The sequence below is a fragment of the Rattus norvegicus genome, chromosome 17 (assembly GCF_036323735.1).
Source record: "Rattus norvegicus strain BN/NHsdMcwi chromosome 17, GRCr8, whole genome shotgun sequence".
Classification (NCBI taxonomy): Eukaryota; Metazoa; Chordata; class Mammalia; order Rodentia; family Muridae; genus Rattus; species Rattus norvegicus.
In genome coordinates this window covers 76,564,363-76,587,828 of record NC_086035.1, presented here as the reverse complement: position 1 = coordinate 76,587,828, position 23,466 = coordinate 76,564,363, and the positions used below count along the sequence as shown (strand labels likewise).

General features: G+C 42.0%; 1 protein-coding gene across 50 annotated transcripts in view; it reads right to left on the bottom strand.

Annotated features, from left to right (window-relative positions):
• The window catches only part of Celf2 (CUGBP, Elav-like family member 2), an 825,373-nt gene that overhangs the window by 51,472 nt on the left and 750,435 nt on the right, over window positions 1–23,466 (bottom strand). For all 50 annotated transcript variants that reach the window (XM_063276301.1, XM_063276302.1, XM_063276304.1 and 47 more), the window contains 4 exon segments: window positions 19,603–19,737; window positions 11,665–11,744; window positions 7,828–7,986; window positions 4,277–4,340 (listed from right to left, as the gene is read on the bottom strand). In XM_063276301.1, the coding sequence (XP_063132371.1) occupies window positions 4,277–4,340; window positions 7,828–7,986; window positions 11,665–11,744; window positions 19,603–19,737 (438 nt within the window).

The window sequence follows — 23,466 nt, the reverse complement described above, 5'->3', positions numbered from 1 at the left end:
ATACATGCAGGCAAAACATCAATGCACATAAACAACATAAACAAAACCAAAAACCCTTCTTGTTCTAGAAAATATTCTTGTTTGACATATGTGGCCTTAATGAGTTGGAAACATTTTCCAGAATGAAGGGTAGTAGTTTCCTGTTTGCTCTGAGCAGCTAGTTCTTCAGTAGCTGTGGGGCTTGCCTATCAACTGGGACTTCTTATTCGCCATTAGGTCACCTGCGTAGGCTTGTTACAGGAGCTTGAGTTTATGCAAACATACCTGGCCTGGCTGGGTCACGCAGGGCACAGACAGAGCAGGTTTTGGATCAGGTTAATTGGGTTTGAATATGGATCCATATCCACTAGCTCAATGACGTGTGCTAAGTGTCTTAGCCCTTCTTGCCCCCTTCTTAAATGGCATGCTAACAGTCGCATATTCATAGAGTGGGTTTTGGAAAGTCTGTACCCTAATCCACACCAGTCCACATAATGGCACCAGCTGTGGTCTCAACATAACATTTGAGACATGTGGTCTCAAACATACTTTTTTTTCCTGATTGCAGTGTAATAAAAGTGATTTTGCTGTTTATGCTCGTTTATGCTGATATTCCAAGGATCTAAGTTTAATGCAAATGTGACATGTTTCTCGTTAGTCTTCTAAGGTGCCACAGTAGCCATTAAGAAGTTAAAGACCAAAGGATACCTGGTCCTTGTTCCTTCTCTTCACCTAAGATACATACTCTTAGAAAGATGCAGATCCCACACTCATCAAATGTCAGTAATTCATTGAACAAATACTAGAGGTCAGTAGAATAATAGTATGTTTTGTTAGAAGGGAACAGTCAAATCAGTTAAAAGAAGGCTTTCTCCCTTCACATTTACAGAAGCACAGTAGGTACACCTAAGAGTTTAGCTGAGGAAGATTTTAAGTCTTACTGTAAACCCATCTCTGCTATAAAACTGCATACTTACTAAAGGCTCTCTTTTATAGAAACCATAAACAAATTGTAGTTTCAAGGGAAAATGGTTAAGACTTTTTGAAGAAAACATACAGCTGATGCATAGCTACAGTATATATAGCTTGTACTATACACTGAAGATAGAGGACAGACGTATCGAGTTGGGAAGAGCTTGCTTATATGAAATCAGAATGAGCACTATAAAGCCATCAGGAGAGATATAAAGCCTGGTGTAGCTTCATTAGGAAAGAGAGCTTGAAGAGTAGAGTAGGAGAGACAGCCACTATATGCAGCATGATGGGGTTAGGTAAAGGAAAGTCTTCAGATGCTCTGAACAACACAAGGGCTTTTCTGATTTCTAGGTTTTCAGGAGGTCTGACATCACATGACTCAGTAAGTGCCAAGGTGCAGGCATTATTAAGTAGTTCTTTAAACTAACCTGGCCATGGCAAGAAGGAGGCATGCAAGGACACTGGAGCCCAGCGTCTTAGCTATCCTAGAAACGGCTGAGGGCTACGTGGCCTGATTTCTGAGACCGAGAGCTACAGGGCCCATCATCTAACACCTAGATTTTACTGATGTAATTATTTAGTAATATGTCATCTAAAATTCATTTTTTGTTTTCTTTTTTGCCTTTGTTCTCTCCTCAGATGAGAAATGTTTTGCTCATATAAACGAACTATTTTAAAACCCCTGTCTTCTGAAAGACTATTAAGCTCTGAAAACTGCTCACAGACAGATAGCATTGAACGGTTTCACTCCTTGGCAGTATCATTTGTATACTTTTACTTTTTAAAACTTTTTTATGTTTTCCCCACCTTTAGACTATCAATAATTCAATAAACATTTGAAAACTAGGGGGATGGGGCTGGGACTAAATGACCTCTTGGGTTCTGTCAACTGTTTGATGCCATGGCTTCTACTGCACTTGTCGTTTATAATGTACTCTGTAACATGCTTTATGTCTATCTCCAGAATCTCAGAAATGCAATTTTGAAGGTAGTAACTATGGTTTTTCTGGTAATTTTCAGTTTATATGTACAGATAAAAAAAACTAAGTTTTATAATTAAAAAAAAACTGGGCATTTGACTTGAGCTCTACTGGGAATGCATCCAAAATACAAATTTAAATCTGCCAACTCACAAATAGATTTTTACTCATCTGTTCAGAAATATCTCCAGCACCTTTACAGGAGGACTGGCTATGCCATTAAACCACTGGGCAAGAGTGCAGTGTGCCCTTGAGCCCTGAGCAGTTTGAGGTGTTTGGGGATACTCTGGTGAGTGAGGAACAGAGTTAGGGAAGCTGGAGGAGTTAGTGGCGGCCGGAAGAGAATGGCTCCCAGCGGTAGGTAAATGGCAAGTACAAAAAGTTCTACCAAAGTTAGGTCCTATTTTGGGATCAAGATATCCCATTACCTTATTGGAAAAAAATACGCTAAATACTTAGATGAAACTTGAGAAGTCATATCAGTGAGAAGTACTTTTATAAAGCTACACAGAAAGCGATGTGATGCCTACTTTTTAATACTTTAACTCTCCAAGATGTTGGCACACAATGGACTGCTCTGTATTTGATCTTACAGCATGCGCTAACTCAGTGTGGTGAATCACCATGGTGAAGGTTCAGGAAACAGACATTTAAAGAATGTCTTTAAATCAGCCATCTGCTCCATGACATCTTTAGGGGGACTCCTAGATAACCTTAGTTTTTAAATGAGCACACAGACCATGTACATGCTACTATGTTGACCTGTAGCTGACATGGCAGAGGCACACACGTCCTAATGAGAAATGGCAGGGCACTCTGTCCACCTGGGAAGGCACGCTAAGCAACAGCCTCAGGAACAAACAACCTTTCCTGCATAATGCGTCTTCAGGAGTAGGGGGGCCCATGGCTACCACTGAGGAAAACCCCTAAAATCTGGGTGGGTCTGTGCAACTAGAAGAGAAACAGTTAATTCTCTCACCTGTTCAAAATGTGACAAATGTTAGCATGTATTTTAGCAGCTTACAACTCAGAGTTTTTTTCTTTCCTTTCAAAGCATGGGGACTCCCTTGACTATTTTACTAACCCCTCTGTAGTTTCCTTCACAGATTATAAATACAGTAGTCAGTCAACACGATCGTTAGTGCTAAGGCCAGCATCTAACACGTTTTCTTAAGTATTTAAGTTCACGTCACTATTTATCACCTCAAAATATATATTTTGAATAATCTAAAAGCTGTATTATAATGATAGCAATAGTTCTGATACAGTCTCATGAATTGCCCTTACCTTGTGGATCACAATAGAACACTGGGCTGTTACTCACAGAACACAAGTAGAGAGACACCTTTCAGAATAAACACCACCACCACCACCACCAAAACCAATTAAAGGTATATATTTGGAAACAAAATTAAGTGGAAAAGACAAGTTTCTATAGTGACATACAACTAAAGCTGGTTTTTATTTATACATCTGGGATGATTTGGTGTCCTTAATTAAAGAAGACCGCCTCTCTCTACCATGCCCCACACCTCCCTCGATCTCTCCTTTGCCTTTCCCACACCTACTCTTTTGTAATCAAACCAGGAAAAAGCTCTCGACTGATCCTCCTGTGCTGTTCTGATTTCCTACACACACTGCCTCCCTGGCCCTGAGCTAGGATAGGTGTCAGCATGGAAGGTGGCACAGAGCACTGACCTTTCACTAATCACCGAGTTGCTGCAGCTACTGGCACAGCTCATTATGGAAAGGAATCCTTCAATAAGCTGCTTTTCAAATACAGTCACACTTTGAGTTTTCTGAGAACAAAGATTCTACTTTTACATAAAAGCTTCTGATGCCCAGTTCTGTTAATTGGGTACTAAAGTTTTAAAAAAGGTGCTGTGTTAATTGTCTGTCATTATCAAGGGACTACAAACTGTATCAAATGTATGCTGGTGATCTTGGCTTTTGTTATGGAGGTCAGAACATTTTTATTGATCACCTATTATTAAAAAATTTTAGAGATGTTAATCATTCCAGCTGCCCTTACATATAAGAAAATTGCCAGAAATCTCCCAGTCATCACCCCATTTTAGCAAAATCCCACAAATAACTAAAGACTCTGTTCTGCAGACGTGTGCAGCCTCTCTCATGACTGCTCTGCAGCGTGAGCTCTGAGGATAAATGCAAAGGCGGAACCAGTTCCAAGCAGCTGATTCCAATTTTAATACCCAAGACACAAATGCTAGTCACCTGCTAGTTACTCTTTACTGTGTGTGTGTGGGGTTTCCTTTATGCTTTGAAACAACCAACAATTCAGAAAACAGTCTGGTCAAGGGAATGGCACGTGTCTGACTTACCAGCCATTTGCTGAATGCCACTGAATGCACCCAGGTTGCTGGAGGAGGTGGCCTGCTGCAGAAGCTGCAAAAGAACACAAGAGCTCAGTGAGAGCACACGGTGGAGATGAGGTGGTTCCTCATCATACAGAGTACAGATTTGGTTTCCCTTATGTTTATATAGTTGCTGCCATTCCCTGTTGATAGGCAAAGGTGCCCAGAGTTGGAGGTGTAAATCCATATTAATGTCTAATCTCCATTGAGAAGCACAGAGGCCAGGGAAGCCAACACTGCTGCCTTAGCACAATTAATCTATTTATTCTTTTTAACAACCAGGTGCTAAATTGTGAGAGCAACAAAGGATGACGAGTTATAACTCTCTGCAGTCTAGAGGCTATGTAACCCTCCTGTCAATCGGGGTCCATCTTCTCCTCTCTGCTACTTTCCTTCCTAGCTCAGTTTTCCCCTTATTCTTTACTAAATGACATTTAAAAATATTTTTTTCTTTAAGAATTTCATCCGTGTGTATGATATCATCACTTTCCTCCCCTGCGTGCTAATGGCTCCTCAGCTCCTCATGCACGTACAGGCTCAGAGCAATGATAAGAGCCATCGTGCTTGTAGACCCAAAGCATCTCTCTGTAGTCACAGCCACAGCCACATCGCCAAGCAAGCAGCCAGTTACTCGTAAGATGGTCTTTACCAACAGAAAAGATGATGAGTTTGCCAAAGTCTGGAATTATCTGGTATATAATGAATCTGTATATTTTAGGTAGGTCAAAATCTTTACGAAAAGATATCAATTAATATGCCTATGTTAGTCTTCACTTTCCACTTTCAAAAACCCGCCGTGTACTGTGCAGAATCAGTGGGTGTCACATCATAAAGGCACATAATTCCAACTCTGAAATGTCCTTGTCCACCTTGGCTGGATTACAAGCTAATTCAGGACCCATTTAAGACACTGAGTAGATGTAAAGAAACTCTTCTTTTTGTAAGATAGATCAATAAGGATAGTGCTTATATGGAGGGAAGCACAGGGTTGCATACATACAAGCCTGTTCCCAAACTCACACAGGAAGTGGAAAACAGGAAGAGAAATGAGAAAACATGGATTATTTATTTTAACACACAAAAATCTTATTTTGGTTTGATTTGTTGAGTTTCTCATCCATTTGTGTTTAAAGCAGCAGCCCTCGCTTCATAGTATGTATGTATGTACGTATGTATGTATGTACCTATGTATGTATGTATGTATGTATGTATGTATATGTATATATATTTTAATTAAAGTTGTAAAATCAGCTTTGAAGGTGTTTTAAGGAAGTAGTATCAACTACTGAATTAAGCAGATTATCTGGAAAGACAGGAAACAATCACCACTAATTACAGGCGTGGACTCTGGTTTAGCATGAATAGGGAGTGCCTTAAGGGCCTACAGCCCTTTCAGATAAGACTTTCTACTGACAAGAAAGGAGAAGGATGGCTAAGACACACTGATATCAGGACATGAGAAGACCTACTCACAGCTTATAGAATTGCAATTCTATAAGTGATGCTAAGTTTTATTCATTTGCAGGTAACAAAAATAATTTTCAGATGGGGTCACAGAAACACACAGCAGAGCTTTCTGTGAGTGTGGTGCAAGGGAAACCTGTCCTACCACGGGGACAGGTCCCTCTGTCTTAGTTTCCAGTCCTGGTAGACAAGGTCTGGACTCAGAATGTAAAAGGCAAGCATGGTGTCGGCCTGGAGTAAACACTGAGGGACCTACCTAGCATTAAGCTGATAGCCGGAAACTTTTCCACCCAGAATGTGTAAATACAAAGGTCTAGTTGCGGGGTTGTCTAGACCCATCCATCATGTCTGCCCAGTGTGAGCTGAACAAGGGTGACACCAACAGATATGCCAACTGGATGGGGATGGAAAAGCCTAGGCACCTCAGCCTTACAGAAAACTAGAGGCAAGGGAAGGGGGTGGGGAGGGAGAGCTGTCCCATATGACATACAGTGACAGTAAAAAAGGCCATGAATTTGAAAGAGAGGGGGTATATGGAAGGATGTGGAAGGAAGGCAGGGAAGGGAGAAAAACATAGTCTCAAAAAGTTTAAAAAGGTAAAAAGTGAATTAGAATAAGGATTACTTCTGGAAGAGAGGAAATACTGGGGTGGACAACAGAGTAGTTCTAGGTACAGGCTATATCCTACGTTTTAGTTCTGTTTTAGAAATAAAGTCACCAGACTAGGTGAAAAAAGCATGGCAGCCCATCTATCTATGTAGAGTTAAGCAGATGTCCATGGTATCTTTCAGGATAAGATGGAGAAACAGCCAGAAAATGACAGCAAATGTAGTCAATCTTTTACTGGCTCAAATGAAGACAGGAAAAGAAGCATGCTTCTCATTCATTCACTTACCGATCTAATTCACTCACTCACCCACCCACTCACCCACCCACTCACCCACTCACTCACTCACTCACTCACTCACTCACTCACTCACTCACTCTTTCCTCTGCTGGGGAGGGAGGTGACAGTCTGGGATAAAGGCTGAAAACCTAAGTTCATCCTTGAAGGCCCATAGACACTAGCGGCTGTGAGATGTAGCTGAAGGCCCTAGGCCTCCGTGGGCCCCTTCCTTCTCTTTTCTTTCAGAGCGGTAGGGAAGAGGGTCTCACAGAACAGTATAGCTTTCACAGAGTAAAGCACATGGATGATATGTTCCTGTGAGGAGGAGGTAAAATCTAAATGACAGAATTAGAACAAGCACATGTCCTTGCTAATACTCTCAGAATAAAAAGCCTGAAAATCACAAAATGAAACGTCATTAATAAGTATGTCGTATAGAGTTTAGGCTTCCAAACAGGCACGAGTAGCAGAGAAGTGGGCCACTCCCTGCTTCCCAGCCCCCTGCAGTCTCCATGATGGCTGCACCTCACAGCTGCAGGGAGGCTCTGAGCCTGGGCTTGCTCTTCAGCCAGCTTACGACTTAAGAGGGCACTGTCCTAAGTCCTGGTCACCATGTCTCCATAAAGACAATGACAAAGAGAGGTGGTTAATACAGAGAAAACAGTCAGAAACTGAAAAGTCTAAGAGATGGTTCAAAGACCTGGGTGAGTCTGCTCGGCCTACAAAGGAAACAGTGTCACCCATCAATCCTGCCTCACTGGAAAGACCGATGTGAAACGGAAGTCTCCCTAACCACTAGGGTAGCACTAACCCACCGGCTGGTGAGTTCTTGGCCAATTCTCTTGGATCTTTAGAGTCTACAGTGTAGATGAACGTCTTTAAGCACGCAGCACTTGAGGCACAGGCTTTTTACTGTGCCTTAAACACTGTTTGGAAATCTAGGTATTGAGTTGTGGTCAGCTGCTGAAGGCCACACTTAAATTAGGCACATTCTTACTCTAATCAATTTAATCGATTTAAACTTGCCCTGATGCTGATTCCATAACTTCTGGGACTCAGTGTGTAGAAAGTAAAATTCTGGCACACTTAAAGTGGCTTTTGCCAGTCTTGGACGTAGTGCTCTGTCCCTTCACGGTCCCATACAGAGACCACGTTCTGGAGCACTTACCGCCAGGTACTGTGGGGTAAGTCCACCCAGTCCTGTCAGGTTCCCCCAAGTGGCAGTGTTGAGCTGTTGCATCTGCTGTGCAAGCTGCTGCTGGAGGCGCCTTTGCTCCTTGTCCTTCTGAGTGTCAGCGAACTTCACCACGATAGGTGAAGAGCAGCCCTGTGGGCAGACATGGGAAAGTGAAGACGGCGCACAGCCTGATCCAACCCCTTGCCGTTCAGTCGTCACTGGGGTTATCTTCCTGGCTATCCTGGAGCATATGGAATGGTCTGGAATGGCTTTAGATGGTTTGATATTCCTTCTCTGAATGGTATCATCAACAGAAAACTCCATATCCTGCCACTGGTTTCCTTAGGTTTCCTTAAAGGGACCAGTTGCTGAAGCCATCTTGGTGTGATTATTACATTGTCTCTCCTCTCTTCATGTGTCTTCCTTCAGCTTCCTTCAGGACCTCCCTCAAGACAAAGACCTCATCTTTAATTAAACTTCATGGCTTGCTTGACTTAAAGAGAGCCTTGTCTTTGTGTATCTACCATTTCTTATATGGGACAGAAATCACAACTGGGATGAAAATATCTCACTCATTGTTACCATTCATTTATTTTCAGTTATGTATTTCTGAACACTGGAACAGTGAAATGATTTTGACACAATAAAAGAAGTGAGTTTCATTTAGAAACATGGATGGAGGGCAGAGAGATGAAAACCAGGCACTGATCACAGTAATTATGCACGTGGTCTCAGTGAGGTCTCTTTTCCTCCATCCCCAGAGCAAATCAAAAGACCCAGAAGCACACCCTATCTAGTCAAAATGATGGGTCTTCAGGGCAGGATTCCATACAGTTCCTCTTCTCTACTAATCTCACCATTCCACAAGCCTCATACAGTTTTAATTTCCTTTAAAAGGTAAGGAGTAAGAATAGTGAGAAAGAAATGGTCAAAGGTCACAAAATAAAGTAAATTAATTTTTGTGTTAGTTATTATCTTTGGGAAATATTAGTCTATGACTTCAAAAGGATGGTCCTATCCCAAGCACCTTAGAAACATCTGCTTCTTGGTAAGAACTCAGCTGAAGAGCGCCCTTTGTCCCCAGCCTTCTGTCCTTGATATGGAGCACAGAGCACATGCTATCACCATTCTCGTACATTCTGTGGAGCCTTTTAAAAAAGGTATTTCTACCCAAGTGATTAAATAAAATCTTATTATGTGATAATAGACTTCTCTCAGAAAAGGTATTCCTATTTAACTTTCCCTTCCATTCCCATTAGGTCATTTTCTTCTAAAGCCAAGCTTGCCTGTTGTCATCCCTTTGGGCAGTTACTGAGCAATTAGCTGTGAATCACATCAGGCCATCTAGTCTGTCAGTTAAGAAAGTAAGAAAAGTGAGGGAACTGTTTCTGTGTAGAAGTTCTAATCAACCTATAGCTCTGGTAGGCAGAATCATGGGAAAGAATGCTAAATGGCAATAAATTACATAATAATACTACTTCTGCCATTAAAAAATTTAATAATTTTTATCTGCTTCATATTTCAGTACTTTACTACTTCTTAAAAGAGAGCAAACTATTCTGAACATGAAGATGACAGAGAGGTTTTGCATGGAGCATGTTCTACTGTGCATCAAAGTGTTTATGTCAAACAACAGCATCTTCTCCTAAGAGGACATTTATTATTGGTTTCTCATTTTTAAATGTGAAAAAGGGAGCAAAAGCATGAAATTAGGTAAGCAATTGTAGCTTTAAAAGTGACCTGTTCAAGTCATGAGAGAAAAACAAGTGGGGATCACGTAGAAAAAAAAAAAAAGGGAAACAGATACTATATGCATGTTTTAAAAACAAGTCTTTGAACATTCACATAATTTTAAGTTAAGTAATACTGTCTTGCTTAAAGATGCATACCAAAGTCCTGAAAATAATGTAATTAGTTAAAATTCAACCAAACATCTCAGTTGTATGGTTACAGTAGAACTGTATTAGGTATGTAATGTTTTGTTCAGAGGTCAAAATATGTAAATCCAACTGAGGGTCCTTTGTGGAAGCATGGGTATCCTGTTTTAAAGAGGAGAGTACAAACTGATCTGAAGGACATGAGGCCCATGCCAGCCTCACAGGGTTCTCTGCAGGAAAGCCTCCTACGCTTTGGCTCATGCCCACCTCTGCCTCGTGTCCTGAGCTCTTGGGCAGTAGAAGTGAGAGACCCAGACTGTACCAGCATTCTCTATGAACTCATGTGAGGACAGAAACACTTTCAAGTGTCAAAAAAAACCTTTAAAACCTTCTCTAATGGAAGATCAATTTTGATATAATTCCTCAATCATAGGAAATAAAAGTAGCTAAATGCATATATGTCAGTCAGTACATATGAGGCCTGCTTTAAACAGCACTTTCACGTGAATGGCTATGCTGAGAAAACAGCTGGAAATCCACATATTTGGAGCAGCCCACAAGTAAACATGAGGAATGTGACTGCAAGGTGTACAAGATTGGAATCCTGCTTATTTTCTACCAGGTTCGATTTTCACCTGAGCTTGCCTTCAGGTAGGGGGTGGGATTGTCCTAAAATTGCATTGCACTGCAAGGAAAACACATTAATTATATATATTAGGAATATCAAAGTCAAAATGAATGTTCAAAAAAGACAACAGGCTTTGCAATGCTGATGTCACAACTCAAAAAGTACAGTGAACACTTAGTGACAACGCCATGCACACCCCTTCCACCCGCCTTCTGAATTAACAGAAAGAAGTTTCCCACAGAACATGACGCATAATGCTCACTTAGCTCCCAGCATGCTTTGGAAGATGCAGCATTGCAAAAACAAACAACAAACAAACTGAAAAATAAAATCCCAATCACAGGGAATTTAAAAAAGAAGCTCAAACAGTTACTATTTTTTGCACATTAAATAAAATTGAAAATACTTTTGTTCAAATAGGAAAACACAGCTTCATATAACAGCACAAAGCCACCACCTCTGGAGAAAATCACCCATACACAGACACAGTCTACAGAACACGGCAGCACATGCACTCTCAATGATCCTAGCAGACAATACAGAGGAAGTAATGGCATGTCACTTTTGGAATGTCCTTGTGCAGAATTCTGAAGGGTCACGGCCCAAGTCATAGAGCGAGCACAGAGAGCCGTGCGTCTCCACCTGCAGCATAACTGCTGACTGTCCTGTCCCTCAAGCCACAGCCTCTTAGGAGATTGGATTTGAACATGGATGGGTAGTTCTTTGTTGCTCACTTTAAGTAAGGAGACCAATATGATTATTCAGGAGGCTGAAAATAGCATTTCAGTGATAAACAGGAGATTATTAACTTCAAAATTCCTGAGATGAAAAACAACTGACTGTACTAGGACCTTCAGTCAGGTGCTCCCTGACAGAGGGACCTGAGGTGGAGTGGTTAGCGGGGTCCATACCAACCCTGCTGTGGGGTATGTACTCAGTCCTCGAGGTCCAGGATGACATTTGGCTTCAAGTGCCTCATATCTCAGGACCTGTGTTATTCCAATAAAGGCTCAAAAGACAGTTGAGGGCAAGTGGAAGGTTTCACTAAAGTACATTTCAGGTCATTAGGGGGAAATGCAGTGAAAGAGAGAAGAGGGAACCAAGTGAGGAAGGAACAGGGGTGGGGAGGGAGAGAGAGAAAGAGAAAGAGGAAGGGGTGGGGTGGGTGGGGGTGGGGAGGATGAACATGAGTGAATGAAAAGCAAACCAGTGAAGAGTCTGAGTCTGTGATTGTCATGGGAACAATCCACACAGGAGAGAACTGCTTTACCATTCCCCATCATTTGCACAAAGAAAACAAAGAAAGGGCAGATGATACAGTACCTCCATGGTCTGAGACTGATGCATGGCTTTGATTGCATTCTGTGCCATTGCCCTGGTAGAAAATGTGACAAACGCACAGCCTGTGGGAAACAAGGGGACAGGGAGCAGGAAAGACAAAAACAACAAGACAAAAGGGTTGGACGCTTGTTAAACCAACACAGTCTACGAGAACTGCCACAAGACGACACCGTTCTCAGTAGTACATAAAAGTAAACAGCTTCTCTCTTTGCTTTTTATCTTAGCTTGTTTTTTTTTTTATTTACAGTGCTGAATTACTAATCTGACCAAAGCAGAACAATTTATTCATTAGTTTTTTTTGTTTTTTTGTTTTTGTTGTTGTTGAGGGAACTAGGGAACAGAGCATGTTTCATACTTTTTTTTTTTTTTTTTTTTTTTGCCACAAGGTGTGAAAGCAGCAAGAGGTGCCTTGCCTTCTCTAAGTTAAAGCAGGCTACTTTGTATCTTCCCCTTGGCTCATGACCTCTACACTGAGAGCATGCACACGCTGTACATAGGACTCTGTATTTCAAAATGTATTACTGATTTATAAGAAATAAAGAATTCATCACACCAAGGGTAAATAAATTTCAGGAGCTCAAAATGTTAACAAATAAATATATCAAATTCATTTTGGATAGTTAAAACATATACATTTAAATTGATGCTATTCAAGTGTAAGCAAATACACCAACTCCATTATGAAGTAGTTATTACTAACACTGACAAAACAAACTGTTACTCTGAGAAAAGTCAACAGTGCATATAAAATAAATTACAAAATTGTAATTGTACAAAATTTTCATGACTTTGGAAGTTGTAACTTTCTGAAAGGATTCAGAGATCTGACCTAAGGTTCAACACACACAAGACGATGTATATTTCTCTGACCATCTCCTATAAGATCGATAGCTTCCTGTGTGTTTTTATCTGACCATCTCCTATAAGATCGATAGCTTCCTGTTTGTTTTTATCTGACCATCTCCTATAAGATCGATAGCTTCCGGTGTGCTTTATCTAGTGCTCTAGAGTAGCTGCATCGATAAAGCTGGCTCCTGCTTCAGACGGTGGCACTGCCACCATGCAGGTCACCACTTGAAGTACATGGCTCATTGCTCTTTGTATGGGTAAAACACTGCCTTGTGAAGTTTACATTTTATTCATCATGTACCCTTGGGCTTCTTAGAGAAAAAGGCTGTGAAATTAATGCAGATTTAGGCTGATTTTATAATAATACCACAGCACACTAAAAGCTTAGCGAGAGCAATGCAGACTTAGTTCATTTATGATCTCTAACGACTTTAAAAGTGCATTGATTTTCAGCTTCTTTAGCCTTGCACAGTTTGAACTTAGGTATCAGCGAATAATTTAGTGTTCCACTCAATTTCCTCAAAACATTATTATTATTACTACTTAAAAGATTTCCAAATGAAGCAGATCTAAACACTGAGAGGCTGACGCTTACTGTCATTTCAGAGCAAATGCATGAAAACAGAATTCTGGCATCAGCAGTATGAGATTGTTGCCCCTGTGGCCAATAAACAAAACAGAACATTCTACATTCAAACAACCAGCAGATTGTTTGGTTTATGTAAATTAGACAGTCATAAATACATTTTCTTCTTTTGTCCTGTGCTGTATACCTGGTGAGACCATCAAATCAACATTGCTGTAGTGCCTACTAATCAAACAGCATTAGGAGAGAGAGAGCAGTACCTGTCCACTATCTCCAATGCACAATGACATCCAGTCAGAAAAGGAACCAAATGTGTTTTTTTTTTTGCAACGTGTTATGAAAAGTTCCCAGTGTACAGAAGGTTATTCCATTTCCTCCCATTAGTTGAAAAGATCTTAAGAAGAAAGCAACAAGTCCAGCTTGCTTGAGTACTGAGCTGTTGCACGTGGTTCTCTGATAGACAGCAGTGACAAAGCCTACTATTTAAACATGTTGCATGTACCTAGACATGACTACAGCATGTCATCCATAAAAACAATGGCCTCCTCTAAGGCGTCTAGGCCATGCGTGTAATATAGTGTGTGAGACAGATGACAGTGCCTCCACTGGACTTCATATTGATGTTAAGGTCTGAAATTATAGTCTTGAATTTATCATCTGTTTAAAAGTAATACCTCTTTAAAATGATCATCACTGAAATTACAGAGGAAATAAGACTAAGAGGTTTTAATTTTTCCATTTCTTGCCTTGAGAACGAAGGCCAAATCATCTAGCAAGGTATGTTTGCACGCAAACAAAGCATGGACTAAATCTGCCTTAATAGTCACGGAGACTGTTGTGTTCACTTCTTTGCTCATATTCTCTGAGGAATGCATGCCAAGTTGACAGTTTCCAAATGGAGGTTAAAAATGCATTAGAAACACGTAAAATGTCAATAAGAATCAATAAGGCTAGCTTATTCATTTATCACAATTTCACACAAGTAACTTGTGAGTAACCGTTGTGAGAAAGATGAAGCAATTAGCAGGCGTAATAAAATCTCTATCAACTCGAACCACTGCCCTCTCCTTAAAGAATCCTGCAATTAAAAACCCAAACAGTACCTCTCATGTTACAATCCTAACCATTCAGATGATGACCCGACAAAGGTGACGACTTCTTTAGTCTTTTTATTCTACTGTGCAGGAAAGAGAGAAGCTGTCTCCTTAGGGGCTTCCGTCAGGTTCTTTACTGTGTGATATATTTAATTAGTTAGGAGGAAAAAATTGTGTCATTTATAAAGTGGGAATGCACGGTGAAAACTTTTACTCTGGATGCAGTTAAACGGTTGGGAGCCAACTGGTTTTGGGGGTAGGAAAGCTTGTTAACCTTGGTAATTCCTCTCTATCAAGAGAGGTTGTGGTAGTTCTGTGGGTATATTCTAACTTCTTTTCAATGCAAGCACAGACATGGTGGTGGCTCCAGTCCCAGGTCTCTGATGTGTGACTCTGCATCAACACAGGACCATAAGAGCTCTGCTGTTAAAACTGGCCACTGCTCTTCCCTCAGCCAACCCAGAAGGGCAGAGCGCCTGAGTCTGCACTGGTCCTTTCTTCGGCATGAAGCGCTGACTGAGTCCTGACAGGACAGGACCATGGCTACTTATTCAGGAGTATAAATCAGTCTTGGCAACAGTTCCTCTGGAACTGACCTCAATGCTGCAGAAATCAGATGGGAGGAAAAAAAAGAGTCATATATCTTTCATTTCTGATTTGGATATAGTATCATATATGTCTTTAAACTGCCAAATACATATAAAAGGGAAAACTCTTTTGTGGCTAACCTATAGTTACTTACAATTATTGTCTCCTTTTTGAGAATGCTAGAGATTACTGACAGGAGTGAGGAACGGGGCTTTTCTTCTTTCAGTGAGACTGCCTTCTTGCTGCTAAGCCTCATGTCCTCCTAGGACAGGATCTAAGGAAGCTCAAAGCCCAGTTCATAGAGGGTGGGATGCTTGGAAGATATCTACCACCTTTGCCATTTCAGTAAGAGGGGCATCTTTTCCCCACTTCTTTTCTTTTTCCAAGACAGGGTTTTTCTCTGTGTAGCTCTGGCTATCCTGGAACTTGCTCTGCAGACCAGGCTGGCCTTGAATTCAAGGGGCCTGCCGGCCTCTGCCTCTCATATGCTGGCCTTAAAGGCGTGGGCCTCCCCTGCCCACTGATAGGGTTCTGCCCCTTATCTCAGTTAGTAGGAGAACTTTATAGCACTAGATGAATTCTTGCTCCACAATTAAAAATCTATCACTCAAACCAAAGAAATCTTGAAGTCAGAAGTGCTTTTAAAAGCACAAAGGGTGCCAGGGTCTCTTGTTCTTGTGTTTGCTTTATCTCAATAGAAGGAACATGATTGAAGTTACTGAACAGCATGAAGGGGGCTTTAAACTATGGAAAAGTTACTTATAAACTAATTGTCACCTAACAACAATATTAATGCAGCCAATTCGTGCTGTATCTTTTTAGCATTGATAGGAATGATCAAACACACAGTCCAGCACAATACTTGGGCACATGCATTAGTAATCTAATATATCAATGTTCGGTTAGGATATTGAAAACTGGCATTAACATGTCAATCATTCATTTATGGTATCTGAATTTGGGCACACAGTAGGACCTACTTAGCAGCTGGGAAGACCTCATTGCTTAGATGGGGCTGGGGGACTATTTTGAACAAGATGGCATAATGTAGTCACTATTCCAAAAGGCATGTCATGAATGTTTCCAATGTAGATGACTATTTAGGGACTGGAAGACAAAACTAAACTGATCAGACAGACTAGTCCACAGACTTGTGCTGAATACCCAAAGCCCTGTCTTAATGCACTGCTCAGGCACAAACAAGGAACAGACAAGGATTTAAGTGCCTAGCCCACTCACGCTGTGCTCTTCCCTGAAAACATTCATTTGTCAAGTGTTTAGGCGGGACAATGTTGGAATACGGCTGGGATACGCTCAGACAAGGAGAAAGAAAGTTACCTTAAATGGTAGTGAAGATTCTACTGAGTTTGTGGGAAGGAAAAATGAAATGAACTTTTTGCACTGACTCCAAGTATACTTAATTGTTATTGTGCACAAAACCTCATAGGTTAGAGCTCAATAACCTCTCTGACTGGATGTATCAGAGAGAACATGTTTGTTTTAGTTCTACAGCCTACAGTACCACTGTTACACATGTACATTTGGTGTGGAAGCCTCAAGCTTGCCTTTGGGCACTCATGTCTTATTGGAACTGCTACAGACGGGTTGTGGGGGCCAACTTGATTTCTCCTGGAGAGCTGTCCTTGCACAATGGTGTAATGACTGACGTGCCACAGTCTGAAAGTGATGAGCAGCAGCTTTCAAACTGGAGCATTAGCAGAACAAGCGACTGTCCCAGTGGAGGAGAGGCCGCAGATTTGGGCATATTGCCCTTTGCAGGGATGAGACAGACTATGTGCTAGGTAGTTCTGTGTGAGTGGCAAGTGCGAGGTTCTCTCTATGTAGACAGTTACAACTGTTTCCTGACAGTGTCTGTCCTGGGACATGGACTAGGGACAGTTGAGGGCTCTGTTGTTTAGGCTTTTGTTCTCCACATCCCCCCCAAAGACAACGGCTCTGATAGAAAGTATAAATCGACCTTGATAGACACAGTGTGAGTCCTGGCAGCCTTCAGGCCTCTATGCTGATGAGTGGTGTCTAAGTCAACATGTCTGAGGAGTGTCAGCAGTGGCTGAGAGCAGTGAAGGTGTGTGCTCTTCCTCACAAGGCAGCATTAGTACCCAGTGACTGGCTTCTCCACACTAACTGTCTGGATGGGCGCATAGAGACAGAGAGCGGGAAGCTGTGTGCTAGGAGGTGACCCTCTGTCTCACTGCCTCTGCTGTGCAGGGAAGGAAAGATGTTTCAGGAGGCTGATGGGGCAGGGAGGAGTAGTGGGGGAGGCCTACTTGACTGATTATCTTCATATTCATACTTGAAATGTGTAAACCCAGAAAAAAGGCAAGTGGCTGACCACCCGGCTGCACCTCGCCTTCGTCATCACTGAGCGTCTCCCACAGAAGCGTTTTGAATGAGCACTGTGTACTCTGGCTTCGCACAAGGTGCTCTCAGAGCGGCTGTGCTTTCATTTCACTTGATTTCTATTTATTTATTTATTTTTTCAGCAGCTGAGCTAGCAACAGACACCAAGGGAAAAATGCCGAGTGAAGTCTTTCATCTGGAGTATCACAAATGGGAGACATTTATTAATATTCCATTGAAAACTGAAATTCTTTAATGGGAATAAAATAGCATGAAAGAGAATTATTCTTTTATCAAATACAGTGATTCAGGAGCAGGCCCCTGTGGCCAGAAGTCCCTAGGTCCTACTAATTGAAAAACGTACCGCCTGTCTTTGTATTTCAGAATAAATGGTTATAAATGAGTATTTTAGTTTTTCTAAGAGGGAATTTTCACCAGCTCACCAGAATTACTTTTCTGTTTAAGGATGGGGGTTGGGGGGCATTCTCTTCTTTACATTGAGCACATCCATTTACCAAAAAAATATAAATAAAAAAATAACCCCCCAAAACAAAACAAACAAAAGAAACCCCAAACTGACATGGCTCCTATAGTGAGCTATAGGGACCGGCTACTTCTAGGGTCTCATGCTGGTTAATCAACCAAACAGCAGAGTGAAGTGGCAAAGTTCTCCTACTGAGTAGTGACTGCTCTGCTCTTTCCCATGAAAACTAATGCAAACCAAAAGACACCTCGAACGTTTTAACACGCTTTTCTCCCCTGCACAGCAGAGGCAGCGAGACAGAGGGTCACCTCCTAGCTGGCTAAGCCAAACATGGGGAGGGCAGGAAGCCACAACTTCCTGCTCTCTGTCTCTATGCACCCATCCAGACAGTAAGTGTGGAGAAGCCAGTCACTGGGTACTAATGCTGCCTTGTGAGGGAAGGGCACACACCCTTCACTGCTCTCATCTTCTGAATGGGTAAACTATGAGAAAGAAGTAGGAAAATAAATGACTAAGCTAGAAATGCTGGGACTGGAAGTCAAGTCTCACTGGCTCCTGAGCAACTGTAAAACCCACTCTAATTCAAAGGCATTCCTTTCCCTCCTCTCTTCTCCTACCCCTCCCTGCCTCCTTCCCTCCCTCCCTGCTTCTGTCCTCTTCTGGACTCCTTGTCTCAGGTACTAAGTCTGTCGTTCAAGGGTCATATTCAGTATCTTCTTCAGCATTTAGACATTTAGCCTTGGCATTAAGCTTAGATAACAAGTGTTTCTGAGGTGACAGAATGACTTACAGCTTCATGGTGCCCCCACCCCCAACCCCCCAAGCATCTTCAGAGGAGAACCCAGGGATGAGGAGCTGGTGCCATTCTATTGCCCCTAGGTCTCCATTGGGGAACTGGAGGTAGATGTGGGTAAAACTTTCGTCCTCTGCAGTTTTTTTTCTAGGACCTGACAACATGAAGCTTTATGTCTAAGATTAAAAAGGAAAGCCTTCCTCTCAGGTTCAGATTAGGTAACAAGGGTTCAGCAGGTGAGAATGCCCACCCTGACATCTTGGCCTGGCCATTCCCTTCAGTTTATGGTCTGGGTATCAGAGTGTGAGAATGAGCACAGCTCTTCATTTGCCCTATGTGAACGGCACTGCAAAATAAAGATTTCTCTACAAACTCAAAAATGTTTCACATACACACTTCCTCTTTGGATGACTTGGGAAAGTAGTCAGTAATTGCTGATACATACTGTCAACCTTCTGGTAGTTTTAGGAGGGAGGTGTGTGGTTTTGTTAAGGAGGAGGAGGTTCTAGAAAGAGAGGGGTGATCCCCATTGATTCATTCCTACAGTGGCTTACAAAACTGTAGCATTCCTCATGGCTCTAAACACATCTTTTGCTTCTATTGTTGTGGCAAAAGAAGAGTCCACAGTTTTCTTCAGGTCAAAATCATTTTTCTGTCACTTACAGGGCAGGACTGGGGACTAGGGGCTGCATAAGACAGGACAGGAGAAGTGTGGTTCCTGTGAGGTACTGTATCTGTTCTGCACTGCATGAACATGACACTCCTTCTGGACTTGTGTTGCTATTATGAGGGCTACATTTTTACAGCCATTCAGGGAAGCAGAGGAAAGTTGGGCTGAGTATCCATTTTCATCCTCCACCTTCGCCCTTGTCACCCAAATCCACTCAGTTTGCAGATGAATAGGGGGTCAAGATCTAGGACAGCCTGCCAGTGTCCATGGGACCTGAGCTAATAGGCTGGCACTCAGACCTTTTCACCTGGAGAAGTGAGAGATGATCAGTTTGGTTACAGAGAAAAGTTCAGGTTGGATAACTTGATCCCATGAGATGTACTGCAAGCTGAAGCCTGCTGTATGTGATGCCTATGATGACTCTATCTCCCTTGACTGTGACACACAGTTCCAATTAGCACTTAAGGAGAGAGACTTCACAGACAGCACACTCACCTCGACTCAGCCCGTCAGGTCCCCGGAGAATCCGGCATTCTTCTATCTGACCGAAGGGAGAAAACATCACTCTGATGTCATTCTCGTTACACTTCTTGGAAACCATTCCTATGAACAATTTTCGGTCTTCCACAGCTAGGAGATAAAGATAACAAATGAACAAAGGCCATATCATCTTCTCTTCTCTAACCAACCATTCCTTACCACGTCAAGCGAGGAGGCTTGGCCATGTGAGAATGAATGCAGTCCTAAAGCTAACTGTGCACACCTACACTTACTCCTGCATACCCCATTCTTCTCTCTCTTCTACCCTGACCTCAAGAACAGTCCCTGTAGCTTCTCACTGCCACGTTGGTTACACTTGAAGCAGAACTGAAGTCAGGAGGAGAAAGTTGTTTGTCCTTGAGAATCATCTCTAGAAGGAGCAAACCCAAACAGAAGAGCAAGGAGGAAATATATATATATATAATATATAAATATTATTATAATTACATAATTTATATATACAAACTATATATACATATATATTATTTATATATAAATATATATTATTCATATATATTTATATAAATATATATAATTTAGCCAATATAATATAACATAATATAATTTAGCTTAGAAGGCCATACTACAACTGATTTTCTTTTCTTTTTTTTTTTTCCGGAGCTGGGGACCGAACCCAGGGCCTTGCACTTGTTAGGCAAGCACTCTACCACTGAGCTAAATCTCCAACTCCACTACAACTGATTTTAATACTGTTTGCAGTCTTTCTAGGAGAGAGGCCCTTGACCTTATAAAAGATATCTAAGGTGCCCCTAGAGATAAGACCTGCTTATCTTCCTGCTTCACTTTATCTGTTTCTCAAAATTAAAAGTGTGGGTCGGGGGGAAAGAGATAGCCATAGCAGAGTCCTGGATTAGGTTTTGCACAGCCACTGTATGCATAACCTGTGTTACTGAGTCTATATCGTCATCAGCGTGTGCATAACATCTGTTATTGAGTCTGTTCTATACGGTCGCCTTGCTATCGCTGTTTAAAAGTGATGGTTACTTTGGTTTCTTTTAGTCCTTATAGGGCAGGTCTCATTTCCATGTAAACAGTAACTATGTGTGCTACATTTTCTGGAAATGTTCTGGAGGTGCCACCAGAAGTCAAGCTAAGGCATGTGATCTGAGCCCTGCAGGACTGGTGGCATTGCTGCAACTCAGTGATTTAATCTTAGGCAACACTGATCCCAAGTCCTCTGTCTGTGCTGTCTGATACAGCCAGTGCCATGGGCATGACTCCACCAAACACTTAAAAGGGCCTAGTATGATTGAGAAACAGACTTTTTAATGCTATCTCACTTTAATTTAAAAATTCAAAGCCCTTTGTATCTATTATATTGGTAAGCGCAGCTCAGAAGAACCTAAATGAAATGGCTAAATGTTCTTTGCCATAGGATTCCACGTAATAAGAAAAGGACTTACTCCATCTACCTATAAAACTGACTTCTGAGTCTGCAAGGGTCTGCAGCTTTCCTAGGGTCATGCAAGAAGTATGTGGTCCACTGTGGACACAGCCCACTCTCTCACCTAACTCTTCCAAGCTGGAGGAGCTAGGTGAGCCTTAGAGGTAGGAGGAGTGATCACGATTAAGGCACTCTGCTCTGTTCTAGCATGCTCTGTAGTTTGAAATGTAACCCTGACGACCATCTCACCTTTGTCAGCTAAGCTTCCTTTTCTCTTTCCTTAGCACTGCAGAGAAGGCAATGAATGCACTTCAGGCTCCAGATAACTGAAGACTGGGGTGCTAGAGCAGTGTGCACAATGCCCCCTCTCACACCCAGGTGCTGTCTAAGACAACTCAGAGGTCTAGGGGATCTTTTTATGTCCTCCTGAGATAGAACTTAGGAAATAAAGACAGAATCTGGAGAGAGGTGTAGAGGGGGTGGGGAAAGAAAGTACTGAACATATAGAGGACAAAGTGAGGAACACACTGGTATATCTGAAAAAGGAAAAAGAATCTTCTGATCAGAGGATGGGCTTGGTGAATAAGGAGAGCGATATACTCAAAGGCCACTGGATGGGATATTATTTGGATGAAAAGCTCAAGTATTAGACTTTTATACCGTTGGAAGAAGTCAAATGCTAGAGATCCAGGGCACCAGGCATGGGCCCCCTCAGACCTCTTAACAAGAGTCCTTACTGTCTCCTGCCTGGGTGACTTTAGGCCACCTGTGGGCTGGCCCAAGGATGGAGGGCTGTGGGCAGCAGGCCTGTGAGGATGTGGCATGACCATGATGGAGACGTGGCCATGGACGGAGAAGGAAGGGAAGGACCACTAGTCTCCAATTCTTACTATTTTTGCTCAGGACTCCTATGTCTACCAAACTATGGCTGGCAGCTGTATGAGAAAAAAATTTCTGCCGTACTTCTTACCTTGAAGAAACTTGCCTTAGTTCTTTCAAATAAAAGCAGAATTTAAAATTTTTATTTGGTTTCTATTTTCACTGCCAAACTTGTAATTACAGTGTTTATCTAAGACAATTTGTACATTTTGAGTTCCAGGGTAATATTATAGTAACTATCCATGCAGATTCTGAGTAAGCTAAAATATGACACCCCTACCTAAGATGAGTACTCTGAAAATGGAAATCACTTAAGAGAAGATGCTGACTTCTGGGTATGACTAAGAATAAATTCAACTAGATTTCAAGGAGGAAGACAACTCTTCTTTAAAATACCACTAGCTAAGAAAAAAAGGGGAGGGGCCTCTGTGTGCTAGTAAAATGTTCATTTCCTTTTCTCTGTGTGAGGCTCACATATAATTTTTAATAAGTGAGATTATGGATTGTTTAAATCAATCTATAGTGTCCAGGGTAGTCTGGTAGGTGCTTTAGGGGAATTTAGAAACAGAAGTAAGTTACCTTGTCTGTGGGGCAAAACCATTTCCCCAAGGATGCTGATGGACTGAGCAGGGACTGACTCATTTATGGAGTACTGCACAGAGGGAGGGGCTCTCTGCTTCACAGACAACAACAGAGCCACAGTGCTCCAGACCAGTGCTCAATAAAACGTCTGCTCTCATGGGATCACGAGAAAGGGTTAATAAAAGGGCAACCTCTTCAAGTTAGAGGTCTAGAAACGTCTTTAAAACATCCCTAATTGTAAGTCTGGGCTAACGCCCTGGAATACAATCTGTCAAAGTCACACCTGGATTTGGGGCTGCTTGAATTAATTAACAACTTTCCAATGTGTTGGTGCTAACATATGGCATTTAATTACTGCCTCCAAATCTGCAAGTGGTTCCACTTTGAATTTCAAAATTATTTTTCCATCTTTAGTAAATCAGAAAGTGACTGCATGAAAACAGTGACTTCCATTTTTAATGGTGGCTTTGAAGGTTTTTACCTTCCCATGAAAATAGTTACCATGACTTCAGCTCGCTCTAAGCTTGACAAAAAGATACAGAGGTTTTGGAGGCCTTGAGAAAAAGGCAGGCCTTGATGACCATTTCTGGATTCTAGGTCCCTCAACACACTGTAACGGTTAAAGCAGAAAGTGCTGTGTGTTCTTCTGTAGGCATCTTCTTTGAAGTCAGAAGCATGGCAACAATCGGTACTGACTGTAGTCAACGAAAGCCAAGCACAGCGCCAGAGGTGAGCTCATGCTTCCTCAGCTGTCGCTCGCTCGCTCACTCACCAGAGCCTCAGCAGCTGCCCTTACATCCTGCACACGGCACCTTCTCTGTCGTAGTAAGAGGACTGAAGGCTGACTGAAGAGTGAACGCCGGCCGGGTGGTACAGAAAAATAGACAGGACACAGACCAGAAGAAAGGAACCGTGCTTCTGCTAGTCAGTGCAAGCCCGCTCATCCACAACTC